Source organism: Prionailurus viverrinus, chromosome A3 (assembly GCF_022837055.1).
Source record: "Prionailurus viverrinus isolate Anna chromosome A3, UM_Priviv_1.0, whole genome shotgun sequence".
NCBI lineage: Eukaryota > Metazoa > Chordata > Mammalia > Carnivora > Felidae > Prionailurus > Prionailurus viverrinus.
Genome location: NC_062563.1, coordinates 28,917,397 through 28,943,438, shown reverse-complemented (window position 1 = coordinate 28,943,438; position 26,042 = coordinate 28,917,397). Strand labels below are relative to the sequence as shown.

At 55.6% G+C, this 26,042-nt stretch overlaps 1 protein-coding gene across 5 annotated transcripts in view; it reads right to left on the bottom strand.

Moving 5' to 3' along the window:
* Window positions 1-1,503: 1,503 nt before the first annotated feature.
* The window catches only part of SIRPA (signal regulatory protein alpha), a 42,006-nt gene continuing 17,467 nt past the window's right edge, over window positions 1,504-26,042 (bottom strand). For 2 of the 5 annotated variants that reach the window (XM_047852724.1, XM_047852725.1), the window contains exons 3-9: window positions 23,317-23,673; window positions 18,689-19,009; window positions 17,776-18,114; window positions 15,863-15,970; window positions 13,115-13,139; window positions 6,408-6,459; window positions 1,504-4,122 (exon numbers count right to left, since the gene is read on the bottom strand). In XM_047852724.1, the coding sequence (XP_047708680.1) occupies window positions 3,868-4,122; window positions 6,408-6,459; window positions 13,115-13,139; window positions 15,863-15,970; window positions 17,776-18,114; window positions 18,689-19,009; window positions 23,317-23,673 (1,457 nt within the window). In that variant the 3' untranslated portion in view covers window positions 1,504-3,867. Of the gene's footprint in view, window positions 4,123-4,647; window positions 6,229-6,407; window positions 6,460-13,114; window positions 13,140-15,862; window positions 15,971-17,775; window positions 18,115-18,688; window positions 19,010-23,316; window positions 23,674-26,042 lie in introns of all 5 variants that reach the window. The other 3 variants (XR_007150901.1, XR_007150902.1, XM_047852726.1) reach the window with 3 other exon arrangements.

Genomic DNA, 26,042 nt, shown 5'->3' with positions numbered 1-26,042 from the left:
TCATCCCCGCAAGCGGCACACGTATTTTCCAGGTTGGGCCCTGAGGGAGGCTGAGAGCTGAGTTTTCTGCCACAGCCAAGGTCCTGGCCTGCGAGGCAGGTGACTTGTCTACACCCTACGGGAGGCTCTTTGCCTGAAGTGTCTTAGGTCCCTGAACACGTGCCTCAGGCCAAGGGCTCGGGGATAATCCCACGTGGGCCTGTGGATCCAAGCGCCAAGTCCCAACTCGACTACAGGTTCATTCGCGTGGGATCTCCAGGTCCCCCGCACTTCCCTAGCCTCAACCTTCCTTCCCTGCAGAATGGGCACAACCCCCTGCTGACGGCTGTAATTGAACGAAGCAGTGCGATGTGATGCGGGAGAGCCAGACTCTCCGGGTTCAAGGCCGGGCTCTGCCATGGGACGCTGGGGGAAATGAATTCACCGCTCGGTGACTCAGTTTGCGCATCTCTAAAATAGGGATGATGGGAGTTCCAACCTCCTATGGGGGTCGCGGGGCGGCGGGGGGTGGGGGGGACCAAATGAGGCCAACGACTGTGCAGCACTTGGCACGCGACTTCCCATAGTTCACGGTCAGTGCCAGTACATGATTGTACCAGTTGAGGACGCAGGGGTTAGAGGCTGGGCACTGAGGTCAGAGGGCCGGAGTCTGCGTCCCAGTGACATCACCCGTTAGCTGTGTGACCCTGGGTAAATTAAACCACTTCCTTACCTGTTACGTGAGGTCAGTAATAATACCTAGCTCCGGCTGTGAGGTTTGAAGGGGCCGATCAAGGCAGAGTGCTGACACACGGTAAGCACTACTTGTCAATATCATATAGCCATCGTTATATAACTGTCGTTAATATTATTAATATTCTAATGGAGAGGCAAGGAAGCCAACACTTGGTGAACACCTATTACAGGGTAGTACTTGACGTGAATCCTCTGGCGAGGATATTCAAGGCCCAGCACTGGGTTTCTGCCTTCGGTCGAGGGGGGACGTAAGGTTCCCAGAGGGGGCGGGTGACCCACTTGTCCAAGACCCCAGAGGTGGGGAGGGGCACTCGGTCCCAGCTGTGCGATGTCCAGGGCAGGAAGGAAAGACCGACGCTTAAGCGAAGGCCTTTCACGTGGCAAGCGGGGGGCTCGGCGCCCCCCGGCCCCCCTTTGATCCGCACGGGAACCCTGGCTGCGGGTAGTACTGTCCCCCTTGGGCCGGTGACAGGCCTGAGTCTCTGGGAGGTGAGCTGTTTCAACTCTGCAAAGTCGCAGAGCCGGGATGCGACCGCGGTGGTCTGTCGGAATTCTGTTTACGCAGGTGTTTGGGGCACAACCTTCCGCCGACTCCCTCTGAGCCAGGGGAAGCAAAGTCTTTGTGTCTAGAAAACCCCAGAGAGAGGTCCAAACCCTGCAGTCCCCAAGCCCTAGGGGCCGCACGTGATCCTCTCCCAGACGAGGACGGGTGGTGGGGAGGGGGAGGGGCACACTCCCAAAGACAAAGACACTCCACACCCAAACTGGTCGTTGTTACCCAGAAATCTTTATTACAAAAATATTTTGCAAGCCAAAAAGTTTAAGTTGCAACTATATACAAAATGGGGCCTGTTTCCTTCCTAGCAGTCTTAAAATAAACTCCCGAAACCACGCTCCTTCCGTAGTGTTGTTTCGACCTCTTCCTTTTCCTGGGGTTCGATACACAAGGTATGGGAATCTCCAGGCTGCCAGGCCGGAGCTAAAGCTGCACAACTTCCTTGGCCTCATTCCCTTCCTCCCCTTCCAAAATTCAAAATAAAATAAAATAAAATGGCACCAAGAAAACACTCTCTTAAAATTCTGTGTGCCTACATGGGTGCGCGTGCACGTACATGGGACACGCTCAAGCACATGTGCCTTCTCTGGGCAGGAGAGAGGGAGGCTAAGGTTGACAAGCCAACCTTTTGGAACTTGGAAATGGCCCGAGCCAGGTGGCTGGGTCACTGTGCTCCCAGATGCCACAGAGAAACCCTGGCTCATCGGCCAAAACTGTCCACATGGCCCCGTTGGCTCACCCGATTCCTGGATGCCGTCGTGTGAAATGCCAAATCTCTGTCCCCAAAGAACTGGGTCTGAGCTGAGCTCCCAGGGTTCCATGCATAGGACCTGCTGATGGGCAGCATGGCTCAGCTTCTTGTTCTGATGGCCTGGAATCCCTGGGGCATCCGATGGATGGCCGGACCCAGGGGGCGACGAAGATTAACCTTTCCGCTCTAAGACTTGGTTGGTTACGCGTGAAGACCGAATCGACAGGGCTCGCAACGTCTGCTGGCCCTGGGCCCAGCCAGGCCCCCGACTGGAAGGGTGGGGATCAGAGGCAACAGGTCACAGCATCTGCCCAACCTCCTGAGACAGAGGGACAGAAGGAGGGTCAGTCCTGGCTTCACAGCTGCCCAGTCCTCCTGGCTGTTTGGGATTTATTCCAGTTTGATCCCCAAAGGGTTTGAGAGCAGAAGTAGAAGATTCCTCCTGCAGGCACCAGCTCAGAGAGCTGGAATGGGGTCGTCGTTAAGGGGTGGGGAAAACAGACAGGCATAGCTTCCCTCCCCTGCGTGGCCTTCCAGCACTGGTAAGATGCCAGGGAGCAGGGGGGCATCTTTTCTCTCCCCTCTTTCTGGATGAGAAAACGGAGGCCTCGGGTCTCGACAAGCTTGCACTGTGAAGGACGCAGCCAGGAGGAGGAGCACTGAGCGGGTCTGGACTTAGCACGATGGGGGCACAGAAGACCGCAGTACCAGCCACGTGGCTCGGCTGAGAACGTGACCTATTTTGCCCTGGAGGGAAGGCTAAGCGTCTCCACGGGGCAGCCGCACTGCAACCTTCCTCCCCATCCTCGGGGTCTGGGATGTGGGGGAACCCAGTTTCCGCCGTAAGAGGGTCCCCCCCGGGACGACCAACTGGTAAACCTTAGACCGCACAAGACCCGACCAGGTACTTCGACACATGACAAAGAGCCAAGAGAACGTTGCTGTCGTTTTAAGAAAAAAACCAAAACAAAACGAAACACCACAGATCAAATTTTCTAACACCTCAGGTTCAAGATTGCACATTTCACATTTCTCGATAATTTACAGGCGTCCGCAGCGAGATGTTGCTGAGTTAGTGCTAGCTGGAGGAAGCAAGCTCGGGTCTAGAAAGGAGAGGAGGGGCCGTGTGGAGCGTCACGGTTGGGACGGCGGGTCCTCAAGGAGTCTCGGAGGGCCACCAGGAGGAGGGGCGTTTTGTTACTCAGTCCTTGGTGGTGGCGGCTGTGTGGGGGTTCCTCGGAGGCTCCTCCCCTCCCCCGGGGCTTGCGCCTCATCAATCCCGGGATGGGGAGGCTAGGACTCTCGGCAGCAGTCTCACCGAGTCTTGGGATGAGGGTCCCGGAGGGTTTTTTTCCAGCTTCTCCACGGACGGGGCAGTTCGATCGAAAGGGACAATCTTTCCAAGCCCCAGGTGGGTGGTGGTAAAAGGACGTGGGGTTGTCTCCCTCCTCACCCTGGAAGATCAGGCTGCAGAGCACGAAGGGGGCAATCAGGGTCTCCAAGACCGTGACCGAGACCCGCATGTTGATGGAGACAGGCATGAGGGTTCTTGGACCCTGGTGGTTCTGGCCAGTTCCCAGGCGGGTCCCCCGGCTAGTCTGGCAACATCGGCCTCCGCGTGTGGTGATGTGGGGGGACTGTGGCTGCCCTGGAAATGTCGAAGAGCCACGTGGGTTGGGGAGACAAGAGCCAGCCTCATCCTGGAGTTCCAGGGCCTGACCCATCCCGGCCCTCTGGGAACTGGGCTGGCTGTCCCCATCACGGCTGTCCCACACGGGACAGGAAGGCTTGTGGGGACAGACCCTAGAGACGACCACGGTCCCATTCACTTCCTCTGGACCTGGACGCTGGCATACTCCGAGTAGGATGGCTCGGGCTTGGGGGCTGGCTGCTTGGGGGCCCGGTTGAGGTGGACCATGTCTAGGTCGGCGTAGGTGAGGGTGTCCTCGGGCGCGGGCGGCGGGCCGGTCTGAATGCTGGCGTACTCTGTGTGGTTGTTGGGCTCGGCGGCCCGCGGGGCGGCCTTCTTCCCCTTGGGCAGGTTCAAGTCTGCGTATGTGATGTCATTGTTGTCCTGGATCTAAATGTAGTGGAGAGAAATTCATTCTGGAGCCCCCAGCCACTCCTCCGCCCATCGGTACCGAGGCTGGACGCTTCTGTCTCCCCTTGGGCCCCGCTGGCTCAGCCCTAATTCACGCCCCCCTCTTCTTCAGCCCAGGTTCCCCGCCTCCGGCCTTACCCTTCCGATCCTCACCTGGCCCAAAGGAGCCTCCTACCCGCCAGTGGGGTCACCTCACGGCGCCGCCTCACTGTCCCTCCGCCCGACGTTCCGTTCTGTCCTTTCAGGGTCCTTCCCTCTGCCTGCTGTCCGTTCCCCTTCTCGTAACGAACCCCCTTCCACCTTGTGCCTTTTAGCACGTGCATCACTTCAACCTAAGACCACCCTCCCCTCAGCTGGCTCTAGGGTTCCTCTCTGTGCTTCCTCAAGCCGTGTCTCTCCACGACAGCACCCACCACCCAGGACCGACTCTGTCTGGGGGTCTGAGTAGGTGCCGACCCCCAGTGGGTGGAGATACTCATCCGTTTACTGGTTTATTCAACACACCTTCACTAGGTTATTTGTTATGATGCAGAACCCAAGGCTGGCATTGAAGAAGCCCCATCGGTGTGGAATGAACGAACGAACGAAAGAATGGATGGCAATTTCAGCCTCACTCAGGGTGCAGCTGGGGTCCGGGAGACTGGGAACAGGGGCATGTGAGAACAAGAGCCCAGGTAGCAGGTGAAGTAAGGAGCCTGGGGTTTCAATCCTTCTCCTGCTCCGTCTAGTTGAGCGCCTTGGGGCAATCCACTTAAGCCTCTCTGGGCCTCGGTTTCCCCATCTGTAAGGCGGGGCTGGGATAGTGTCTGTTTCCAGGGTCCCTGTGAGGCTCAGACATGATCGCCCAGGTAAAGCGCACAGAACAGAGCCTGGCACACATCGAGGGAACCCGTGTGTCCGATAAATGCTAGCAATCATCAACCGCCTGGCAAATCTGAACATCTCCCGTGTGCTAATCTTATCGCTCGCCACGGCTGCCTTCAAATTACTCATCAGGAATTGCAAACTTTGCTTCTTCCGTGCCCAGCACCTCTGCTGTAGCAGGGGGCGGGGGGAACACCACCACGGCTCCTCGCTGGTGCTCAGTAAGCACCACAGAGCGCAGCTCCCCCAGGCTTACCGGCTCGGCGCCATCGCGGGGATCGTCTTATCGAGGCCCTATCTCAGCCCGTCGCTAGGAGCCCCCTCCCCCGCTTTGCAAGTGAAGAAACTGAAGCCCAGAGAGGTTAAACAATTTGGTTCAAGTCACACAGCTGCAAAGGATCCAGAGTCTGTTGGACCCGACAGCTGTGGTCTCACTGCACGGCCCCCTCTGTCCCGAGCCTTGCACACTCACTCGCTTCTCTCTGGGAAACCCACAGCAACAGCATTAAAGTTCCTCCCTGGCAGGGGCCGGCACCTAGCACTGGGGATTCGAGACACAAGGCTGTAAGAAGCTCCGTGAGGGCCGGGCTGTGGCTGCCTTGGTCACTGCCCAGGGCCTGGCACATAGTAGGTGCTCAGGAAGTCGTGGCCGGCTGCGAATTCTGTGCAGGTTTTAGTGACCACCTCTCACCATCATCCTTTCCCCTGAAAGTTCCAGAGAGAAGTCCAGAGGTAACAATGACTGGGGAGAAGGCCGAGCTTTGTAATTACCCCTCGGGCTTGTGCCTGGGCCGCCGGGGGCGGGGGCTGTCCCGGGTGGGGAGAGCAGGCCACAGTTGGGGCTTTACAAAGACCGTGCCTCTCAGCAGCCCGACTCTGTGCAACAGATTGCATCTGAAACGATGACAACACCCCGGGAAATGTCAAGGACAGCTGGTGCTCTCTCCTCGCGGGTTCAGGGCAGGGCCTGTCTCATCACAAGAGGCAGAGGAACCCTCGGCCTCCAAGGTCTGACAGCGTCAGCCCGTGAGAAGCAGGGTGAGGTCTCTCGGAATCAGGCCAACCACGCTGCCGGTGAAATCGCCCCGGCAGTGCTGCGGAGAAAGTGCCAGAAAGGGAGCATGCCCTTGCATGAGGCGATCGGTGAACAAACTGTGAGCGGTGCCCCCTGGAGTTGTGTGTTGGGTGCCCTGGGTCAAGGAGGTGGTGACCTTCTCCTGGCTGGGGCAGAGGACAAGGGGGAAAAGAGGACTGTGAGCATCCCCCCACTCTCTCCACCCCTGCCTCCACCCCACCCCTTCCCCCACTCTGGGGAAGGAGTCTTAATTTAGAACAGAATCTGCAACTCTGGTTGATGCAAGGAGATTGCACCAGTGAGAGTACCAGGAAGGGCATCTCACCAAGGACTGTACCTGGGTTATTTCTCTGGTATTCTTCTCGGGCTCATGCAACCTAAAAAGGAAAGAGACACACAGATAAAAATATCCTCACTATCTCCAGTGCTCATGCAAATTGGTAAGAATAACATTTCGGTTCCATTTCCTATATGGGCGGAGCAAGTCACAACAGAAACACAACGGCTTTATCAAATGTTTGGACAAAGGGGTCAATCTCACGAAAGAGGAACTTTCAGCAAGGCACTCCCCCCCCCCCTTTTTCTTTGAAACCCACTCTTCCCCAGCAAGGATCTTCAAAAGTTGAAATACCGGGTGCTGGGGAAGGTATGGTGAAACAGACACGTTCACGCATTGCTGACGGGAAGGTTAAACCCACACCCTTTTGGGAAGGCAGCTTGGCAAAATTGAGAGCTTGACTCATAAGTGCACATTTTTTTGGGAGAACTCAAAATATAGAAAAAGCTTTCTGCACAGAGGCATTTGTCACAGAGCGGGATAGGGAGGAAGGTTTCCATGTTACAGCTCTGCCAGTTGGAACTGGTTAAGGAAATCAGGATAGACTCATAGATAAAAACTTAAAAGGTTTATGAGGAAGGGCTTTTTTTTTTTATTACAAATGATTACATTAAAATGATAAGCAAAAAGGCAACATTCTCTGGAATGATCCCAAGCCTATAAAATTGTGTGGATCGCCCGGGGAAGGAAACGTAGTAAAATCCTAACTGCAGTGGTCTTTGGGAGGGATTTTTTTTTTTTTTTTCCATTTCGTTCCCGTATTTTCCACACGTTCTCTATTCTACACATCTAGGTCTCAGCATTAAAAAAGAGAGAGAGAGAGAGAGAGAGAGAGAGAGGCGGAACGGTGTCCTGGTTAATCAAAGAAGCTGTTCATGCACTTGATTCTGTAATTGGAGGCCATCGCTTGGCTCACTGCAGGGTCATGGTCAAGGTGGTGAGCAACCCGGAGCCACTGTTTCTGTAGGAGTTGTGTAAATTCTCAGGCCGGCAACTCCAGGGATGTTAGCCTGGATAATGTCAGAAATGAGCAATGGGGCTTGGCAGCAGGGTTATTAATGGATTTGGCATGAGCTCTTGGCTCAGAAAGCAGTTCTGGGGCATGACAAGCCCCACGTGGCCACAGAAACAACCCTCTGGGAGCAGGGACGCTGGCTGTGGAGGAAGATCACGAAGGTCTATCCACACCCCTATTGCTTCCAACCCTTCCAGGAACCCCCGCTGCCTCTGGTTCAAGTAAGACTCATCACCCTGCGCGTCAGCCCCGCACGGTCTGGCCTCTGCTGACCTCCCCAGGCCCCTTCATGCTCCTGACCTCAGTGACCCACTTACCCACCCACCAAGTCTCTCCTGAGGGTTATTCGATGAGACGCATTTTGCGTCCACAACGGCCTGGAAAGCTGCCCTCCACCGCTCTGTCTCTTGGTGAACTTTTATGCACTCTTCAAGACTCAACTGTGGTGTCGCCTCCTTGGGAAAGCTTCTGTGACAGTGGTGGACTGTCTAGACTGCCCCTCCGTGACAGCCACAAGCCCCCTTGCCTATTTTCCAACGCGTCTGTCTGCCACCTGCCTGCCACGCTTCCTCAGCACGTGGGTACAAGTGCTCTAAAGTGACCTGGCATGAAGATAGACTGCCCCAGGGCCTTTGCACATGCAGCCCTCCTTGCCTCTTCATTCGCTTCACTGCTTCTCTTCCCTCAGATGTGGTTTCAAATAGTCCTTTCTCAGGGAAACCTCCACTGAACCCCAAACTCCAGTCTCAGAACACTGGGTTCCTCTCTTTCAGAGCGGACTGGAAGTAATCATCCATTTGGTTGTGTCCGGCTGTCCTGTGTCTGAGAATGGCACTGCTGTTACCCATCCCTGTGCGCAGGCTACAGAAGTGGGAATCAACCCTGATTCTCCTCTGTTCTCCTTTACAACCCATGTTAACCCATCCCAGCGCTTGCTGACTCTGCTTCCAAAATCCCAGCCACTCAGCCTCCCCCACCGTCCTAGCTCCCTCGTTTCCTCAGGAGCCTCTCTGGCGTCCCTGCTTCTGTTTCCGCCCCTTGGCCTGCCATTCTCCACATTGGAAAAGGCATAAGTGAGGTCACGTCATATTCCGCTCCAAACCCTCAACCCACTGTCCGCACACAGGGAGATCCATGTCTGTATCCAGGATGGTGCGGCCGCACGATCGCTGCCCCCTCCCCCCCCGGGATGTTCTAGCCTCCCATCTCTTCCCGTCGCCCATTCCAGGCCAGCTGCTCTGACCTCCTCCGTGTTCCATGAACATTTCCAACTGCTCCTGCCTCGGGGTCTTGGCACTGGCCGTTCCCTCTGCCTGGTCCACTCTTGCCCCAGATATTCCCGCAGCGGGAGCCTCCTCGTCCTTCAGCTACCTTCTGAATGTCACCTCCTTAGCCAAGCTTGCCCTGACCGCCCACGGCACCCCACCCCCTGCTCTGCTCCGTGCCCAGCTGTATTTTATTTAGTCAGCGCCTGCATCACATCGTGCATTAACCTCCCCACCACCTCGCTTGGTGACCTGCCCCCTGATGGACCGTGGGCTCCGCGCTGGAGCCCCGACACCCAGTGACGGGCTCATACACTGGCAGCGCCCCCAAAGTATTTGTTGAGTGAGTGAATGAATGAATGAATGAACGCGGAATCAAAAGGGCCACGAGACCGGGGCGAGTGTCTGTTTCGCTCTCCTTCACAATCCCCCAGCTTAAGGCCTGGCACGGAGCTGGGCTCAATTCAGATGAATAAATGAAAGAATCAGAGAAGCCCTAAATATTCCAAGAATAAACGCACTGAATGTCTGACAAGTGAACAAATGGCGGCCCGAACGAACCCCAGTGCCCAATTAAGGGAGCGGAGACATAGTTTGCTCTCGTCTGAGCTGGGGGAGATTACAGACAATGTTCTACCTGCACGCTCCCAACCCAGGGAGTGAGAGCTACCCAGGCCCTCACCAGCCCTGCAACCTGAAGGGCCCTTTGAGCTCAAAGCGGCGGCCTCTCCCCGCCCCTCCCTCGGCACCCTCCCCGAGGTGCTCGGTTGTTACCCACGCCAGCGTCCTCTGGAAAGCGTCTGATCCCAGCCAGCCGACTGAAGCCAGCGCTGCATGGAAACTACCATTACCTCTCACCAGCTATCGCTTTGGTTTCGAGAGATGAAAGGGACAGAGCAATCTGACGGCTCCCTTGGTAGGTTCACGTTGGAAAAATAGAAAACAGGCAGAAAACGGTTGGCTTCTCTGGGGAAGGAGAGCATCAGAGCACCAGCGTTCAGCGTCAGAGGTATCTGGGCCGGCCTCAGAGTTCTGGCACCTGCTAGCTGTGGGACCTCGGGAATGTCCCACGACTTCTCTGAGCCTCGGCTTCTTCCAGCACACACACACACGGCCAAGAAGAAGCTTTTAGAACAAGGGTTCTCAAAGTCTGGGTTGGAGGCAACAACATCAGCACCACTTGGGAACTCATTAGGAATGGAAATTCTGCATCAGAAAGTCAGGGGCGGGGGCGCCCAGTACTCTGTGTTTGCACAAGCCGTCTAGAAAATTCTGCCACACACTTGAGGTGGAGAAGCTCTGTTCAATTAAAACGGGATGATTGCAAATCAGAGGGGTTTTGCTATAATTAAAATCACCAACGGGCTACTACAGGAAAAGGCATAGATCGGTTCCCGGAACGCAGTCAGTGCTTGATAAATGTTAGCGGCCGAGGCTATTATTATTATTATTATTGACACCGCCCCTTTCTTTCAGGAACTTACTGTCTAACTGGGGAGATCAGACAAGTAAAAAATAACGGCGACAATAAGGAAAAAAGAAAAGAAAAAAGAGCGATCCGTATCTGAGGCTGCGAAGCGCTTGGAGAAGGAGAGTTTTAGGGATCCGGGGGAGGAAGAGATGGGGATTGGGACCACGGTCTGGGGTGGCATTCGTTCAGTCCTCGTTCATTTGTTCATTCAACACACCTTAACTGAGCACCTACTCCATTCCAGGCATGGTGTGAAGTTCAGCAGTCACGGGGTGGGTTATAGCACGGGGCACGTGCATTGACAGTTTGAATATACCACCAAGGTGTCAGTCCAGGGGCCCCAGGAGAGCTCGCAGGACGGGCCTCCGTCCTGGGCGGGTGGTAATGTCCTCTCCGAACCGGGAGAAAGGGCGAGAGGTAAGCAGATGAAAGGGTGACTTCCCATGTGGCACATCTCCAGGGGGCGCTGTTCACGGAACCCACTGTGACTGCTGCCTCCTGGCACGGTAGAGACCTTGGGTGGTGCCTGAGCGCATCTCAGGGAGAGAGGCCAGCACGCAAGGGCTGGAAGGACAGTGAGGACACAGCGTGTGGGAGGCTGTGAAGGGAGTGCAGCCAGTCTGAGTCACCAAGCACGAGGGCTGGGGAGTGGCCAGGAATGAAACTGTCCAAGTTAGTAAAGGCCAGACCACGAGGGGCTTGAGGGCCTCAGTAGTGCGGCTGGACTATGTTGAGGGCCGTAGGGAGCCACCGAAGGTTTTTAGGCAAAGGACAGAATTCGAGTCTTGCCCTTGGAAAAGAGTGTACCCGGCATACACACACACACAACGCCCCCATTGCCCCCAACCTTGGTGTTGTCCTTGACTCTACAGTCCATCAGCAAGCCCTCTTGACTCTACCTCCAAAACGTATCCAGGATCTGAGCATTTCTCAGTCATCCCACTGCCACGGTCCAGGCCACCATCATGTGCTTGGGCCACTGCAGTAGCCTCCTCCCAAGTCCCTCTGCCTCCTCTACCCTCAGCTCCTACAGCTTGTTCCCCACACGGCGGTCAGGTGGTACTTTTAAAACCAAAGTCAGATCAATCTCCCTCCTATGGCTCCTCATCCCACAGGGAGTAAAACCCTAGACCGTTGGCCTCCACCCCAGAACCTCAGTTCCTGCTCTGCATTCAGAAATCCACAAAGCTCTTGAAAGAAAGAAATAAAGAAAGAAGGAAGGAAGGAAGGAAGGAAGGAAAGAAAGAAAGAAAGAGAGAGAGAGAGAAAAGGAGGGAGGGAGAGAGAAAGAAAGAAAGAAAGAAAGAAAGAAAGAAAAGAAAGAAAAGAAAGAAAGAATTGCACAACCTATTTGTTAGCAAAACCTGACCTGAACCAACATGAAGCTATTTATGGCTTTTATTTATTGCCCATGCGGGGCATGCCCATGCAATTTATTTATTGTTTCCATGCAGGTACATTCAAGTGGTAGATTATGGGGATATCTGGATCTCTCCACTGGGGGTGAATATCAGGGGCTTTCCTTTAGAAGCTGAAAAGTCTGAATTAGTAATAAACCTGGCTGCACGGTCTTGGGCTGAAACCGCAGACCTGAATCTCTCTAGGCTCATCTCTTGCCCTCCCTCGCGTTCCTTCTGCCCCAGCCCACAGGCCTCCTCGGGTCCTCTGGCTCTGGCCACGCCCACTCTCTGGCCCAGCAGACAGCCCTCCTTCACAGCATCCTGGCTCAGGTCCCTGCTCACATCCTCTTTTCAACAGAGGAAGCCTCCTCCCCGGCCTAAACTAGCTCCCCTCATTCATCTCCATCCCCTTGCTGGGCCTGACTCGTTACCACCTGACATAACATCACACATCGCTTCCTTCTCTCACTGGAGTCTGAGGCCCACGAAGGCCTGGATTCTTGTTCACTGCTGTCTCTCCAGCACCCGGAACAGCTGGCACATAGTAGAGACTCAGCAAAAATCACTGCAAACATGAACCAGCAAACTAACGTACCATCTGTGACGTAATATCACACGCTAGCCCCTGACCAGGCCCTGGGCTTCAGTAGGACAGTATGAGGCTTCTACCCTACGTACCTTGGCATTCCCAGGGTCACCCGTGCCAAGGAAGTCAACACACAGTGAACGAATGAAGGTAAGGGCAGAGTATCCAGCTTGGATCTGGGAGCTGTGTGTGTGCAGCAGCTTTCTGCCACCACCCCGATGAAATGTGATGAAGGTCTTGCTGTCTATGGACAGCAGGCAGGAAACCAGAGCCTCTGTGTGCGGAAATCGCCTCATTTGAGACAATCATGAAAAACAGACCTGGCAGAGCAGCTGACAAAGGAGAGAAATGGGAAGGTTGCCTGGCACAGGAGTGAAGGTCAGTGGGTGTGGACTCTGCTTTTCAGGTTTTGGGCGTTGTCAACCAACCAACCAACTAACCACCAACCAACCAACCACCAACCAACCAATCAACAACCAACCAACCAACCAACCAATCAACAACCAACCAACCAACCAACCACCAACCACCCAACTAATCAACCAACCAACCACCAACCAACCAACCAACCAATCAACAACCAACCAACCAACCACCAACCAACCAATCAACAACCAACCAACCAACCACCAACCAACCAATCAACAACCAACCAACCAACCACCAACCAACCAACCAATCAACAACCAACCAACCACCAACCAACCAACCAACCACCAACCAACCAACCAACCACCAACCAACCAACCAACCAATCAACAACCAACCAACCAACCAACCACCAACCAACCAACCGATCAACAACCAACCGACCAACCACCAACCAACCAATCACCAACCAACCACCAACCAACCAACCACCAACCAACCAACCACCAACCAACCAACCAATGACCAACTAACCAACCAACAAGCAACCAACCACTACAGAGGCATCCTAGCCCAGCGGCACACTTACCTCGTAGAAGAAGTGGAGCCCTTGGCTGAAAGAGAAAAAAACCAAAAAACAAAAACCAGTTATTTAACCTAGAAACACTGTTCTTATGTAACTCTTTTGGTTGGAGGGGGACAAAGGTTTGCCTCCAGGGAGGTTGTGAGGAATTGTTGAAATCACCTCCTTTGAACCACAGGAACTCCCCCATGCTCACTCCAGTGGGGTGCTCCATCATCTTCTGTCAGGAGGGCCAGTGGGCTGGGCCTTCCCACTTCCCCACTTCTGGGGGTTACCAAGGTCAGATCTCAAAGCAGCCTTCAGCCCAGGAGGGGCCAACTGCCCTGCTCTGTCTGGGCCTCAGTTCCACTCACGATACACCTTACCTGAGACCCTACAGGAGCCCTACAGGCTCTTCACTGCTGGAGAACAGACTCTAGTCGGGGGGGGGGGGGGTGGGGAGCCGGTGTGCATCCCATGTCTCGCCCCCCCCCCCCCGACCCCAGCTCACTCACTGTGTGACCCTGGTGGGTCACTTCCCCTCTGTGAGCTTGGATTTCAGCTCTCCAGCTCACAGGGTTGGGCTGGACATCCATTTATTTTCATGTCACCACTTTCCAAAAAAGGATCTTAGGAGGGAAGAAAGGGTCCATCTGGTTCAGAGATTTTAAGCCTATGATATGGGGCATCCCACAGAGAAGCTGCTGGGGTTTGGCCACTATTGGACTCCCATGCCACTGTAAAATTGTAATTAAAAAGCAACCTGCACACCAAACGCGCTCTGCACCACGCTTTGACAGGCTGGAGGCTGCCACAAGGCGAGAATTCTCCCTGCTGGGTGAATGCCTGGTGCCTGGACAGGCGGTGGAGTTTTAGGTGAGCGGGGTACCAGCTGGGAAGGCTGCAGCCCGGCATCCAATGTCCAAATGGACGCCGATGGGTTGCAAAGTGCCGGGACGTGGGTCGTCTCAAGGAGTCCAATGACAGGACACGGACCACTCACTTTACACCAAAGAGACTCGGTGTCTCCCTGGAGCCACACAGCTGGTAAGCAGGAGGGCTGAAATCAGGACATTTCATCGCAAGTGTTGGGAGGATGGGCAGACTCCTCCAGGGACCAATGAGGGGAAAGGTCAACTCACCGGGGAGGAGACGATGTGTAGAGTGATCCCAAACATGGTCCCTGGGGGACCCGCTGACCAGGTTTGAATCCCGGCCCTGCCACTGACTAGCTGTGAGGCCCTGGGCACGTTTTAGAACATCTCCATGCCTCAGTTTCCTCATCAGTAAAAGTGGGTTAGTAACACCACTACAGAAGTCTGTGGTGAGAACAATGCCTGGCACATGAGGAGAACTGAGGGAGTGCTAGTTGTCACTGTCACCAAGCCTCCGTGTGACAGCTGGGCTCTGCACCCAAAGAGACCCATCACCCAGGGGCTGGGATTTCACTAACGGCCACCGCGAATGCTATCCAATCCTCACTGGGCAGCGGACTCTGCTTCGCCACCCTTCCCGTGCGAAGGCTCTCCTTGGACGTTAGGGAAAAACCACCGGGTGGATCACCTGGCAGAAGCCCTTCCAGATTCCAGAGAGGTGGGGCCTGATGCCAGCCTCCCAGATGGGGAGCTAAGGCTCGGCCAGGACTCACAGCCAAATGCTTTCAGCCAGTCCAGGAAGGAGGGAAACCTGGGGGCCGGAGGGGAGGGGGTGCAGAGGAGAGGTGTGAACAGCACGCCCATCTGAGCCCAGCCTAGGGGTCTGGGTGCAGAGAGGCAGCTCGGGACAGCACTTTGCACGTCACAGTCCATGGCATATGGTGGGTCACAAGCAGCATGTTAAAGAGAATTTAGTATAGACTAGGACAGAAAAGCAAATATCAGAGTTCCAATTTTATCTATAGGAGTGTGGTACGTACGTGCTGGGTTGAGGCATGAAGTGTATTTCTATAACTTGAAGTCAAGTTAAGTTGCAGAAACGCTGGCTTAAAATGGTCTCCTCCAAGGGAGGCACTGCTCTACCCATTTTATGGATGAGGAAACCGAGGCTCACGGAAGCCAAACTGATCGTTTAGAGCATGTAACAAAGGTCTGGAGCCCTGGTTTGTCTGACTCCAAAGTCAGAGGCCTTGTCACAGCAGTAACTACATGCACTCAAACAAGGGCATGATGTCCTAGATTTGAACTGGTGCCCTCCTGCTGGGGAGCCAGAGGCTGTGTGCCTTGCTGCCGTGAGGACAGCTTTCCAGGAAGGTGGCTCATGTTTCTGGGCTCATGTACAATTCTGACAACATTTACTGAGCACCTGCTGTGTGCCAGGCACTGTCCTCACATTTCACGTGACATCACCCATTTAATCTTTCCAATGGTCTTAGGGAAGGTGCTGGTATGATCCCCACTCCCTCCAGCCTCCTGCCTACGGGCTGGACCTGTCAACCTGGAGAGGTAAGAGGAAAGCAGGAGTTTGCCGGGGTTACCGGCAAATACTGTTTCCTCGGGAGGCCCTCTTCACACCCTGGCATCTCCCTGCTCTTCACCTTGGTGGTGGTCCTGTGAGGAGGTGAGGCCTGGAGCAGTGACGGCTATCTTGCGCCCATGAGGAGAGGCCGAGGGAGGGCCCCCCTCCCCATTCCAGCCTGGTGATGGTGCTGCACCAGCCATGGCACCAGCTACTGCTGGGCTCTTTGTGGAAGAGACTGGACTTCCTCATGGCCTCGCCCTCTGGGAAGGACAGCCTCGGGGCGCAAACTCTTGGGGAGGAAGAGGAAAATCCACGCACCTTTCTTCTGTCGGATTCGGAGGAGGTAGAGGGCTGCGATCACGAGAGTCACCAGCAGGGCACAAACCACGCCCACCACAATGAAGATGGTCTGGCTTTCATTTTTGTCTAGGGACCACACGGAACAGAGGCTTCATGTATGCAACTTAGAAACAGCGAAACTTAATACCCACCACCCCTTTTCACCGCGAGGTAGGCATCATGAACCGAGGACATCTGGCCGTACGTGTTGGGAGCCACGGGGGCACGTTCAGGGGTAGGCACACCCTTCCCGGCGGGGGCCACCGTGGGCAGTGCTAACACCACGCTGATGTGCCAGGAGGGAAGATGTTTGTTGCTGACTGCTATGGAGGAACCCTGGCTTCAGGACGTGGGCAGAAATCTCACTCCCAAGGAACAGAAACATGTCCCCTTTCATCTGGAACGAGCCACAGGGTGGCCACCACGGCAGTGGTGAAACTCCGAATCACGACTACTCTACAGAGCTCTCAGGAGCAGTCGACTCATCTGTGCCCGGGGCCCCTGTAAGGGAGACTGTGTGGGCGGGGCTGGTGCCAGGGCACAGGTAGGGGATCCTGCACTAGAGCATTGTGGGTAGTCAGGAGCAGGGCTCTGAGCCATGGACACATGGGTGCAAACAGTGCCCCTGGTTGTGTGTCCCTGAGTGAGTCATTCAAACCTCCCTCTACACACTGACTTCCTCTTGTGTTATTGAGGCCAATAGTAACCTCAACCTCATTGGATAGCTCTGAGGATTAACTTACTAAATGAACAATCAACCAACAAACTCACTCTTTCATTTGTTTTGAAAGCATTTCCTGTCTACTCTGTGCCTGGGTGTGTGCGGGTCCTAAAGCTATGAGGCCGAACAAGACAGCCACGGTCCCTAGCAGCTGAGTCTCAAAGCTGAAGGGTCAAGTGCCTCCTCTTGCATACTGCCATAAAGCAAGCAAGGAGGCCCAGAGGGAGGCACTGACTTGTCTGAGGCCACCCAGCATGTTTGCGACAGAGCCAGAGTCGAAATCCACGCGTCCCAGCTCCCAGTATAGTGCTCATCCTATGGAAGCCAGGCATCAGTGACATCAACGGGACACCCTGGAGGGCCCCACGCCTCCTAAAGCTTCCCTGTTCCCTTACAGGATGCAGCGAGGAAAGAAATGGTCTCTACTGTAACCCATTCGAAAGGTCGGCCACGTACAAGGCAGAGCCAGGCGAACGGGCAAGTGATGGAACATTCCATAGTGGCACCAGAACGCCAACTGGGTGCTGCTAATTTGACGACAGAAGAGAGATACCCCGACAACGCGTTGGGAGGGGCTGAGAAAATGAAACCCCGACACCTTTCGCTCCAACACGGGGGTGGCCGTCTTAGAGGGGCATATGCACTTTGGCCTAGAAATGCTTTTTGGGAAATCGTCCCCCAGAAACAGCTGCACACGTCACAGAGCAGGTGCAAGGTCATTCATTACAGCAGTGATTATACTTGAGATAAGCTGTAAAGATTCTGAGGCCTTCCACCCCATTCCTGGGGTGCAGGCTTGCGAAGGCAGCCAGAGAGATCAAGGTGAAGTGCGAAAGAACAGGAGGAGGAGGTGGCTGGCCTGGCCTGGTGAATTAAGCTCTGGCAGGTGAAGGAGCAGGTGGCAGGAAGCTAGGGACAGTCCAGTCTCCCTCCCTCCCAACTCTCTTTAATGTATGTTTATGTCAAAAGATCTACAGAGACACGAACCAAACTCTTACCAGTGGTCACTCTTGGGAGTGTGGGCTATGGGGGAGGGGCACTCACTTTAAAATTTGACTGTATATCTATAGACTTCTAGATTATTCTATTATAGGCATGAATGACTGCTTTTCACATGAAAAAAGAAAAGATAGAATTTAACGTGCCAGGTCAGTTGGCATCTTGACCTCACCCTGGGTCGTATGCGTTTCCTGGTCCTTCTGGTGGGCAGAGACCACAAGGGTATGGTTTTTGGTGACCGCGGGCTGCCCGTCATGCTGCACCTGGCAGGTGAAAACCACATCTTCCCTGTGGGCGGATAAATTCACCAGGAGCCAGCTCGTCCAGTTAAAGGTCCCATCCTTGTTCTCTATGAGGTTCGAGGCCGTCGAGGCCGTTTCTGTTCGGGACACGTTTCCGTTCTCCAACCAGGTCAGCTGTAGGCGCTGGGGGTAGAACTTCTTCACTTGGCAAATGACCTTCACCTGGTCCCCTGTCACGGGTTGCTGGGCAACCTCCAAGGTGGGTGGAACTGAAACAGCACAGAGCAGAAGCTCTGACCTCATGGAACAGACACATCACCGGGGAGGGGCTCGAGAACTTAGGTCCCCCCACACAGCAAGGGAATCACGCAGATCAGTGCTAGGCATACAGTTGGTGCTCAAACACTGAGGGTAGGCTTTGCATGCGAGTGAAATCCCTAAGCACAGTGCCCAGTACACAGTAGGTGCTCAAGGCCTGGTAGCTCCTATTAGGGTAATGATGAGTGAAATCGAGATACGCAGCCCCCGGCATGCAGTTGGAATAGAATAACTAGCAAAATCCATGAAGTCACCGAGCACACAGTGGCTGGATTACAGTAGGTGCTCAATAATTGGAGTGGCTATGGGAAAGTAAATCAAACTACCTAGCACGCTAGGTGTTCACCCGGAACTGCCGTTAAAACAGGAGGAGGTGACGGTACCCCTGGGTGCCCGGTGGTTGGGAGGGTCTGTCAGGAGGCAGGTTCCAGGGGATGGAAGGCTGGGAGCACGGAGTGGGGGAGGGGCAGGCTGGGAGGCTTGGGGGCCGGAGCTGGGGTTGGGCCGGGGGTGACGGGCATCTACCTCGGAGGGTCTCGGACAAGTTGGCAGTCCCACGAAGAGGAGGGCCCCCCTGCAGGGTCACGTGGGCCACCTCGCAGATGACCTGGGAGCGAACGTCCCCCGGGGCCAGCGGCAGCGTGGTTGTGCTGGAGATGCTGTAGGAAGCGCTGTCTCCCTCTGGGTCCACGGTGGTCTGGGAGGCTGCCAGCTCATTCCCGTTTTTGAACCATTTCAGGGTGACGTTTCTGGGGGAGAAGCCGTGGGACTCGCAGGTGAAGCTCACAGTCTGCTCAGGTGTGGCCCTGGCCGTGGGGCCTGACACCACGGGGGGAGAGGGTTTGGCTACAAGAGGAGCATTTACGAGCAGTAAGCATGACTGTGGTCATCCTCACCAACGACAGGTATGTGACACTGTGCAGAACCCTCACGGATTATTTTCCAGCCCTGCAGGGGTGGAGGGGGCCCCCAGGAGAGCCGGAACCAGGTGGCCAGCCGCCCGTAGGCCTGGACGTGGCCAAGCCCAGCGCCCCCGGTGAGAGGGGACCGCAGGCCTTTCTCCTACTTGGGTGGGAGTGAGGGGCACGTGAGGCAAATACAGGCAGTTTTGCTTTGAATTGAACACTGAAAATGCTTCTCCAGGACCAAACTCGGATCTGTCTTTATCCCAAACTTAACTTACACCTGGAGCTCTCCCTTCAGGTATTTGCGAATTTAGTCTAGTTTTCACTCTTTCCACAAATATTCCATAGGGTCTCATCTCCAATCCCTGAATCTGAGAGGGAGGGAATGAGGGGTTGTTTTTCTGAATCTGCGTTCTTCTCTTGGGTCAGTGTTGGGTTGAAAACCAAGATCACGGAGTGCTGAGAAAGCCAAAGATGGTTAATTTTTCAATCGTGAATCAATTTCAAGGACAGAGACACCGGCCTACGGAGCAGGCAGAAGCCCTCTTGTGTCCTGGGAACACACACATCAGTGACTCGAGAGGGAGGGCATTTCACCCACAGAAGGTCCTATAGGGTGTCTCCAAATTGTTAATTATTACCTAATGCCTTCCGTAACAAACATAGGAAATATTACAAATATTTACATTTGCAAATATTTAACTTGCTCTCTAAAACTCATCAGACATTTTGGGGACACAGAAAGAAGGTGTCACCAAATCAGACATGAAAACACGAGCAGTCCGGATGCCCTACAGGGACAAGGTGATCAGTTACCGGTTGCGGACAGCATTTTGGGCACCTGACGCCAGGCTGATTCCTCCCCTCAGCTCCCTAATCCCTCCAGCAGGCCTTTGAGGGGGGTCCAGTATGATCCCATTTATGGGACAAGGTTCAGGGAGGAACGCAGCTTAGCCGAGGGCACACAGCAAAGGGCGGGGCTCATCTCCCGGCACACACCAATGATTAGTTTTAGCTTCGCTGTTCTTTCTTCTTACACCTCCGTGTCTTGTTTGGGTACCACGCGGATCAAAATACCACGTTGGTAACATGGGAGGATGTATGTAAAACACAGAACCTGGCACACAGTAGGTGCTTAATAAACAACACCTATGATTACTGTCGTGAGATCTGGTCGTGCCTACGTCTGAAACGACTTGTTTGTTAGGCAGTAAGAGAGCAGAACAAAAGCTTAGCAGAAACACAAGAAAAGTCCCAAAGCCAGCTCCCTGCAGCTGCCATGCAAAACCCCAAATGAGAAAAGCAGCAGAAACCAACAAATTATGATTCTCTCCCTCTTCTTTTAATAATCCCCTCAGGAAACAAGTTTGGCGAATTGGCTTTCAAAACACAAACGAGATCACAGGCGTTTTCCCGCAGATTAGCTATTTACGGAGAGCTGGGAGCGTTTTGAAAGGAGGGAGGACAGATTTTGTCCGTGACATTTTGGTGTGTCGAGGCAGAGAGGGCTCTGGGGCTGAGCAGCGAGGCTTTGCGCGGATTCTGGCACCTGTTCAGACACACGTGTGGTTAAAGATGGGAAGGTCCCCTGGCGGGGCAGCTCGGATCTGAGCAGGGTGTCGCCAGCCCCTCTTTGGGCCGGAGGGCAGGAGGCAACTCAGCCCCAGCCATGTTCCTCAGGAGGGTGCCCTGGCCACCCCGATCAGGCTCATTTTCCAAGGAGCTGTCACGCGCACGGGTGATTCTGAAGCACCCACCCACTGAGAAGCTCCTCTCCGGCCCCAGCAGCACAGGGAGCCACCCTTATCAGGGGGAGAAGAAATTCAGCGTTTCCTCTGTGACCTCGGGGAGCGTCCAGCTCAGGGCGCTTCCGTGCTGGCAGTGAGCATCCCCCGGAGTCGTTAAATAATTCACCTGCCCAGACTCCTGTCTGACCAATTAAAGCAGAATTTCTAGGGTGGAGTCAGGGTCTGGGGATCTTTTTCAGCGTTTCCCAGGCGATCCCAATGAGCAGCCCAGGTTCAAAGGCACCCACCACCGTCCCCACACCCCCCTTACACTCGAGGCCTGGGAGGAACAGGGACCCAGCCAAGGTCCTATTATAGCTACATTCATGGGATACTGACCGCGTGCCAGGCCCTGCTGTTAGCACCTTAACCGCATTCGCTCACTCAGTCCCTGCAGTGGGGTTGTGCTGTCACACGGAGATGAGGACACGGGGCCCGATGTGGGGATGACTCATCAGAGATCACAGAGCTGGAAGGCAGGGCTAGGTGGGAACCCAGGCGGCGGGGCTCGGCCACTTCCAGAGCCGCTGCGTGCAGATACCCAAGAATCACCTAACCCCCACATCCGGGGCTCTCTGGACCTCCTCTCCAATCCTGAGACCCCTGACCAGCAGCCCGATTATCACCACAGCACAGATGGGACACGGAGGACCTGAGGGACGCCGAGACTGGCCCAGGATCGGACAGCTCTGGGAGGAGCACCCAGGGCTCACTGAGGGTCTGTCCGCTCACACGGATCACTGTGTCCCCCTCATGTCCTGCCGAGGTTGGTCTAATGATACACTTCCTGCAGGTGAGGAAACGGAGCCCAGCAAAGGGAGCCGGGTCACAACCTTGAGGGGCCACCTCCTCCGTGTCAGGCGACGCAGTCAGAGTGCCTCAAATCCTTCAGCTCTCTTAAAGGGAGTCCATGATTAGGACCATTTTGCAGATGAGGAGACTGAGGCAGAGAGAAATGAGGACAGCTCATTTCTGAGGACAGCTAGAGTCTAGAAAATGAACTCTTGCTCACGGGGCTCCGGACAGTCTCTATGAACTGCCTCCCCGTCACCCGCAGTCTGCAGAGCCAGGAATGGGGTGTCTGGGTGGTGTCGCTGGCATGGCGGGGGCCCCCCCTGCTCCGCCCAGGCCCCTGCCCCAGGCTGCTCAGCGAAGGAGCCACATCCCACAACAGGGAAAGACTCCTGATGCTCTCACGTGTGTGGGTGCGTGTCCTCCAGGAACAGGCTCAACACTTCATGAGACGTTCGCCTATCTGTCTGATCTGGGGGTGTAATGCTAGCCCCGCCTCCCCCCAAGGACTCTTTCTCGTTCATGCTTACTGCTGACGATCAGAACAAGGCACGATTTTCAAGGAGAGGGCTGTAGCGCTTCGGAACCTTTGGGGGAAATGATAAAAAGGAAAAACGCGGGCTCACTGTTCAAAGGTTCAGGGTAACTTGGTTTTAGGCCACACCTACTATGCGCTAGGCCCTTCCGTGGAAACCGAATCCAAAGCCGGCTCAGGAAGGAGTCTGCCTGGAATGAGATGGGTTCTGGAATGGGCTCCTTCCTCACGGGACACGTGAGCATGAGCAAGCCCCTGTCACCTCGTGACCTCAGGCTCTGAATCCGTACATGGGGGATCGGGCGGGATGGGCCCCTCAGGTGCCAACCTCCCAGGATTTTGGATCCTAGGCCTCCGGTAGGAAACCCCCAATGATCATCTTCTGCTTCAAGGAGGCAACTCCTAACGTGGACATTCTGAGATGCCCCAGCTCTGCCTGCAGTCTTCAGAGACCGCCTGAGTGGGTCCCTGAATCCGGCGACAGATTTCTGAATAGACCCACAGCAAATCCCCAACCTCTGGCATCTCCTCCAGCCAGGGTGTCAGAGTAAACAGCGAGCCTGTGCCTCTCAGGACTTTCTTTCGGTGCGGTTTCTGAAAATGAAATAAACAACTGCATTCTCCCCCTCCCTGCCCTGGGTGCACCTGTCCTACCGGAAGGGAGGGGAACACAAGCTTCATGAGAAAAAAGCCTTCGCCTGTTTTGTTCCCTGCGACTTCCAAAGCACCCGGAACAGAGAATGCACACAGCAGGTGCTTAGTAAGTGCTCAGTAAAGAGAACCCTGGCCACATCGAGCGGAGGTCTCTCCGGAGGCAGGGGTGTGGTTGGGCCTTGTGACTGGGAAAGTCACTCAGACTTTCAGTCCCTCGTCGCTGGAGCCAGAGGGCTGGTCAGGATTGGAAAAGGGAAGAGCTGGCAGCCTGCAGACCGCGGTTCCAGATTTTCCCACCGTTTACCAGCCGTGGGGCCTTCAGCAAATAGCACAACCTCTCCGGGCCTCAACTTTCCTGATCCGTGGAAGGGGCTCATTCAGGGGCACCCGCCAAAGCACCAGATCCTTATCTGTTGCTCAGACAGTGGAGGGCATTCTTACTGACTTGCCGTCACAACCAGGGGACGGAGCGATACTCACCGCTCACGGTGACCTGGGTGCCTGGTCCAGACTTAAACTCCACATCGGGGTTCCCTTTCTGGAACTTCACACAGTAGTAGGTTCCCGTGTCTTCTGGGGTGATGTTACTGATGCGGATGGAAAAGTCCATGTTGTTTCTCCTTGTGGCGTCTGAAACATTTGTTACTCGAGGGGAGTGAGGGTCTCCTCTGAAACTGAAGATTAACTCCCGGCCTGGCCCTGTGCCCCTGAACCACTCGACCTTCCCAACGGGGACCAGGGAGGTCAGGGTGCAGTGAAGAGTGGCCGTCTGTCCGGCCGCCACAGACACCGACTTCTCGGGCTGGATCACCTGCAGTTCTGCCTCACCTGCCACACCTGGGGGGAGAACAAAACAGCTATTTACCATCCTTCTGCGATCCTGTCCGTCCACGCAAGTGTTTATCCACAACAGCTTTCACCGACCGAGTGCACACAGTGAGCTCAGCACGCTGCGTGTACCCGGCATGTAGCCCTCGCGACGAGCCTGTGACACGGGACCCTGGTGCAGACGAGGAAACAGCGGGGAGCAGGCTGGAGGTCCTGAGCCCCTCTCCGGAGAAGTCACGTCTGAGCTGGGCTCTGAGCTCACCAGGATGAAGGGGTGCCGTGTTCCTGACAGAGGGCACGGCTGGGCAACGGCCCAGAGGTGGGGGGCAGCACGGTGTGCGTGGGGCTCCACGGGGAGCTTAGATTCTCTTTTGGGCCTGGCCCAGGAAGCAGGCCCCGAGCCAGGAAGCCACACTCGGCAGCTGGGGCTCATCCGGGCTGTGAAGCCATGAGGCCGGAGGACCTGGGTTTGAATCCTGGCTCAGGCCTTACTGCCTTGTGACTACAGCCATCACCTGGGCCACCGAGGAGATCCAAAAGGGATTGACTGCCCAGCTCCTCGTGGATGGGAGTGGCGGCCTTAGTTCGAGCAGGTGCCTTCACGGCTCTCGAGCCTCAGTTTCCTCATCTGCCTAACAGTTACTATGACCCCATCTCGATGGATCCCCGGCAGCACCACACAATAAGCCTCGGCCAGGGACAGTGTGGACAAGGAGCATCTGGTCTTTGGAGCCACCTGACCTGGTCTGAAATCTGGCTCGCCTTTTACTCACACATGACCCGAGTTTATCCACGGGGTTTGAGTCTCAGCGCCCTAATCTACAAGATGGCTGGGGCACCCCCTAGCCCTCTGCTCTGTTCTGAAAATAGGATGACACAGAGAAGTGACTTAGCACCACACGGGGCACAGGAAGCTACCGTGTGTCATTCCATGACAGGTAAGTGAGCAAGGGTCTGTTGTGTGAACTTCACTCCCACCCTGGCTGATGTGTCTCCAGGCCAGACCGTACTGGACGCTGGGGGCACACGGGCTGGACGAATGTCAGGCCTCAAGGGCTCCCAGGCTAGGGAGCTGGAAGGCTTCCTCGGGCTCAGTGGGAGCGGGGGAGGCCCGACTCCTAAACTGGAGAGCAGGGGCGCCTGGGTGGCTCCGTCGGTTGAGTCCCTGACTCTCGATTTCGGCTCAGGTCCTGATCTCCCAGTTCGTGAGTTTGAGCCCCCCAGCAGGCTCTGTGCTAACAGCGTGCAGCCTGCTTGGGATTCTCTCTCTCTGCCCCTCCCCTGCTCTTACTCTCTCTCTCTCTCTCTCTTTCAAAATAAATAAATAAATTGAAAAACTGGAGAGCAGTGGGGCAGAAGACACGGTGGGGGGGTGGGGGGTGGGGGGACACAGCCCGGAAGTGACAAGGCAGGGTCAAGTGGCTGAGAGAAGTCGCTGAGGTACTCAGGTCACAGCCCGGGCCTGATTCTGAGCCAGGTGGGGGCGGGGGGAGAGAGGACACATAATAAGCCCCTGGAGAAACACAGAGCCGGGGAGACAGAGAGGGCAGGGGGATAGACACAGGCCGAGGGAGAGGCAGACAGGGACAGGGACAGCGAAAGAGGGGGACAGAGTGGGGGAAGGGAGAATAAGAAACGCAGACACGGAGTGGCGGCAGCCTGGCGTAGGTGCTGACGGGCCACGTGTCTCCTCGTGGTCACTCGCCGACCTGCGGTATGACCTTGCCCCGCCCTGACACCTGTCCTGGGCCACGTCTTTGCCTCGTACACCAGACAGGGTGCAGCCGACGCCCTGAGCAGCCCCCTCCGGCTCTGGCTGGGCAGAAGAGAGCCCTGGGGGTCTGCCCACCCGCCCGTGGCCTGGTGCCACCCACCGGCAGGGGCAGGGCGCCCAAAGCAGGGAAGGCCCTGGGCTCCAGGCTGCCCTCGCTGCTGGCGAGCCCAGGGCCTCCGCACAGGCCTCTCAGCCCCCTGGGCCGGTCGTCCCAGCCCTGACTCCCCAGGCCAGGGGTCACCCGGTTCTCCCAGCAAGTGCTAGAAATGCAGGCTGGGGGTGGGGTGGGGAGCACAGGCGCGGGTTCCCCTCCTCGCCAGCTCAGCACCGCCCTCCCTGGGCCTCCCTTCCATCATCCATAAGGTGGGGTATGAGCATCCACTCCCAGGGCAGGCATGAGGACTGGGGCACGGTGGGACGTGAGTACCGGCCTCGTAGGTGCTGGGTAAATTTTAGATTCTGTTCCCATCATCCCCACAGACCTAACATCTACACACCTGATTGTGGGGTTTCCCCCCAGCCAGGAGGTAGCATCCACAAGGAACTGCTTCCAACCCCCTGCCTGGAACCGTGTCTGGCATACAGGGGGCCCCCAATAACCACA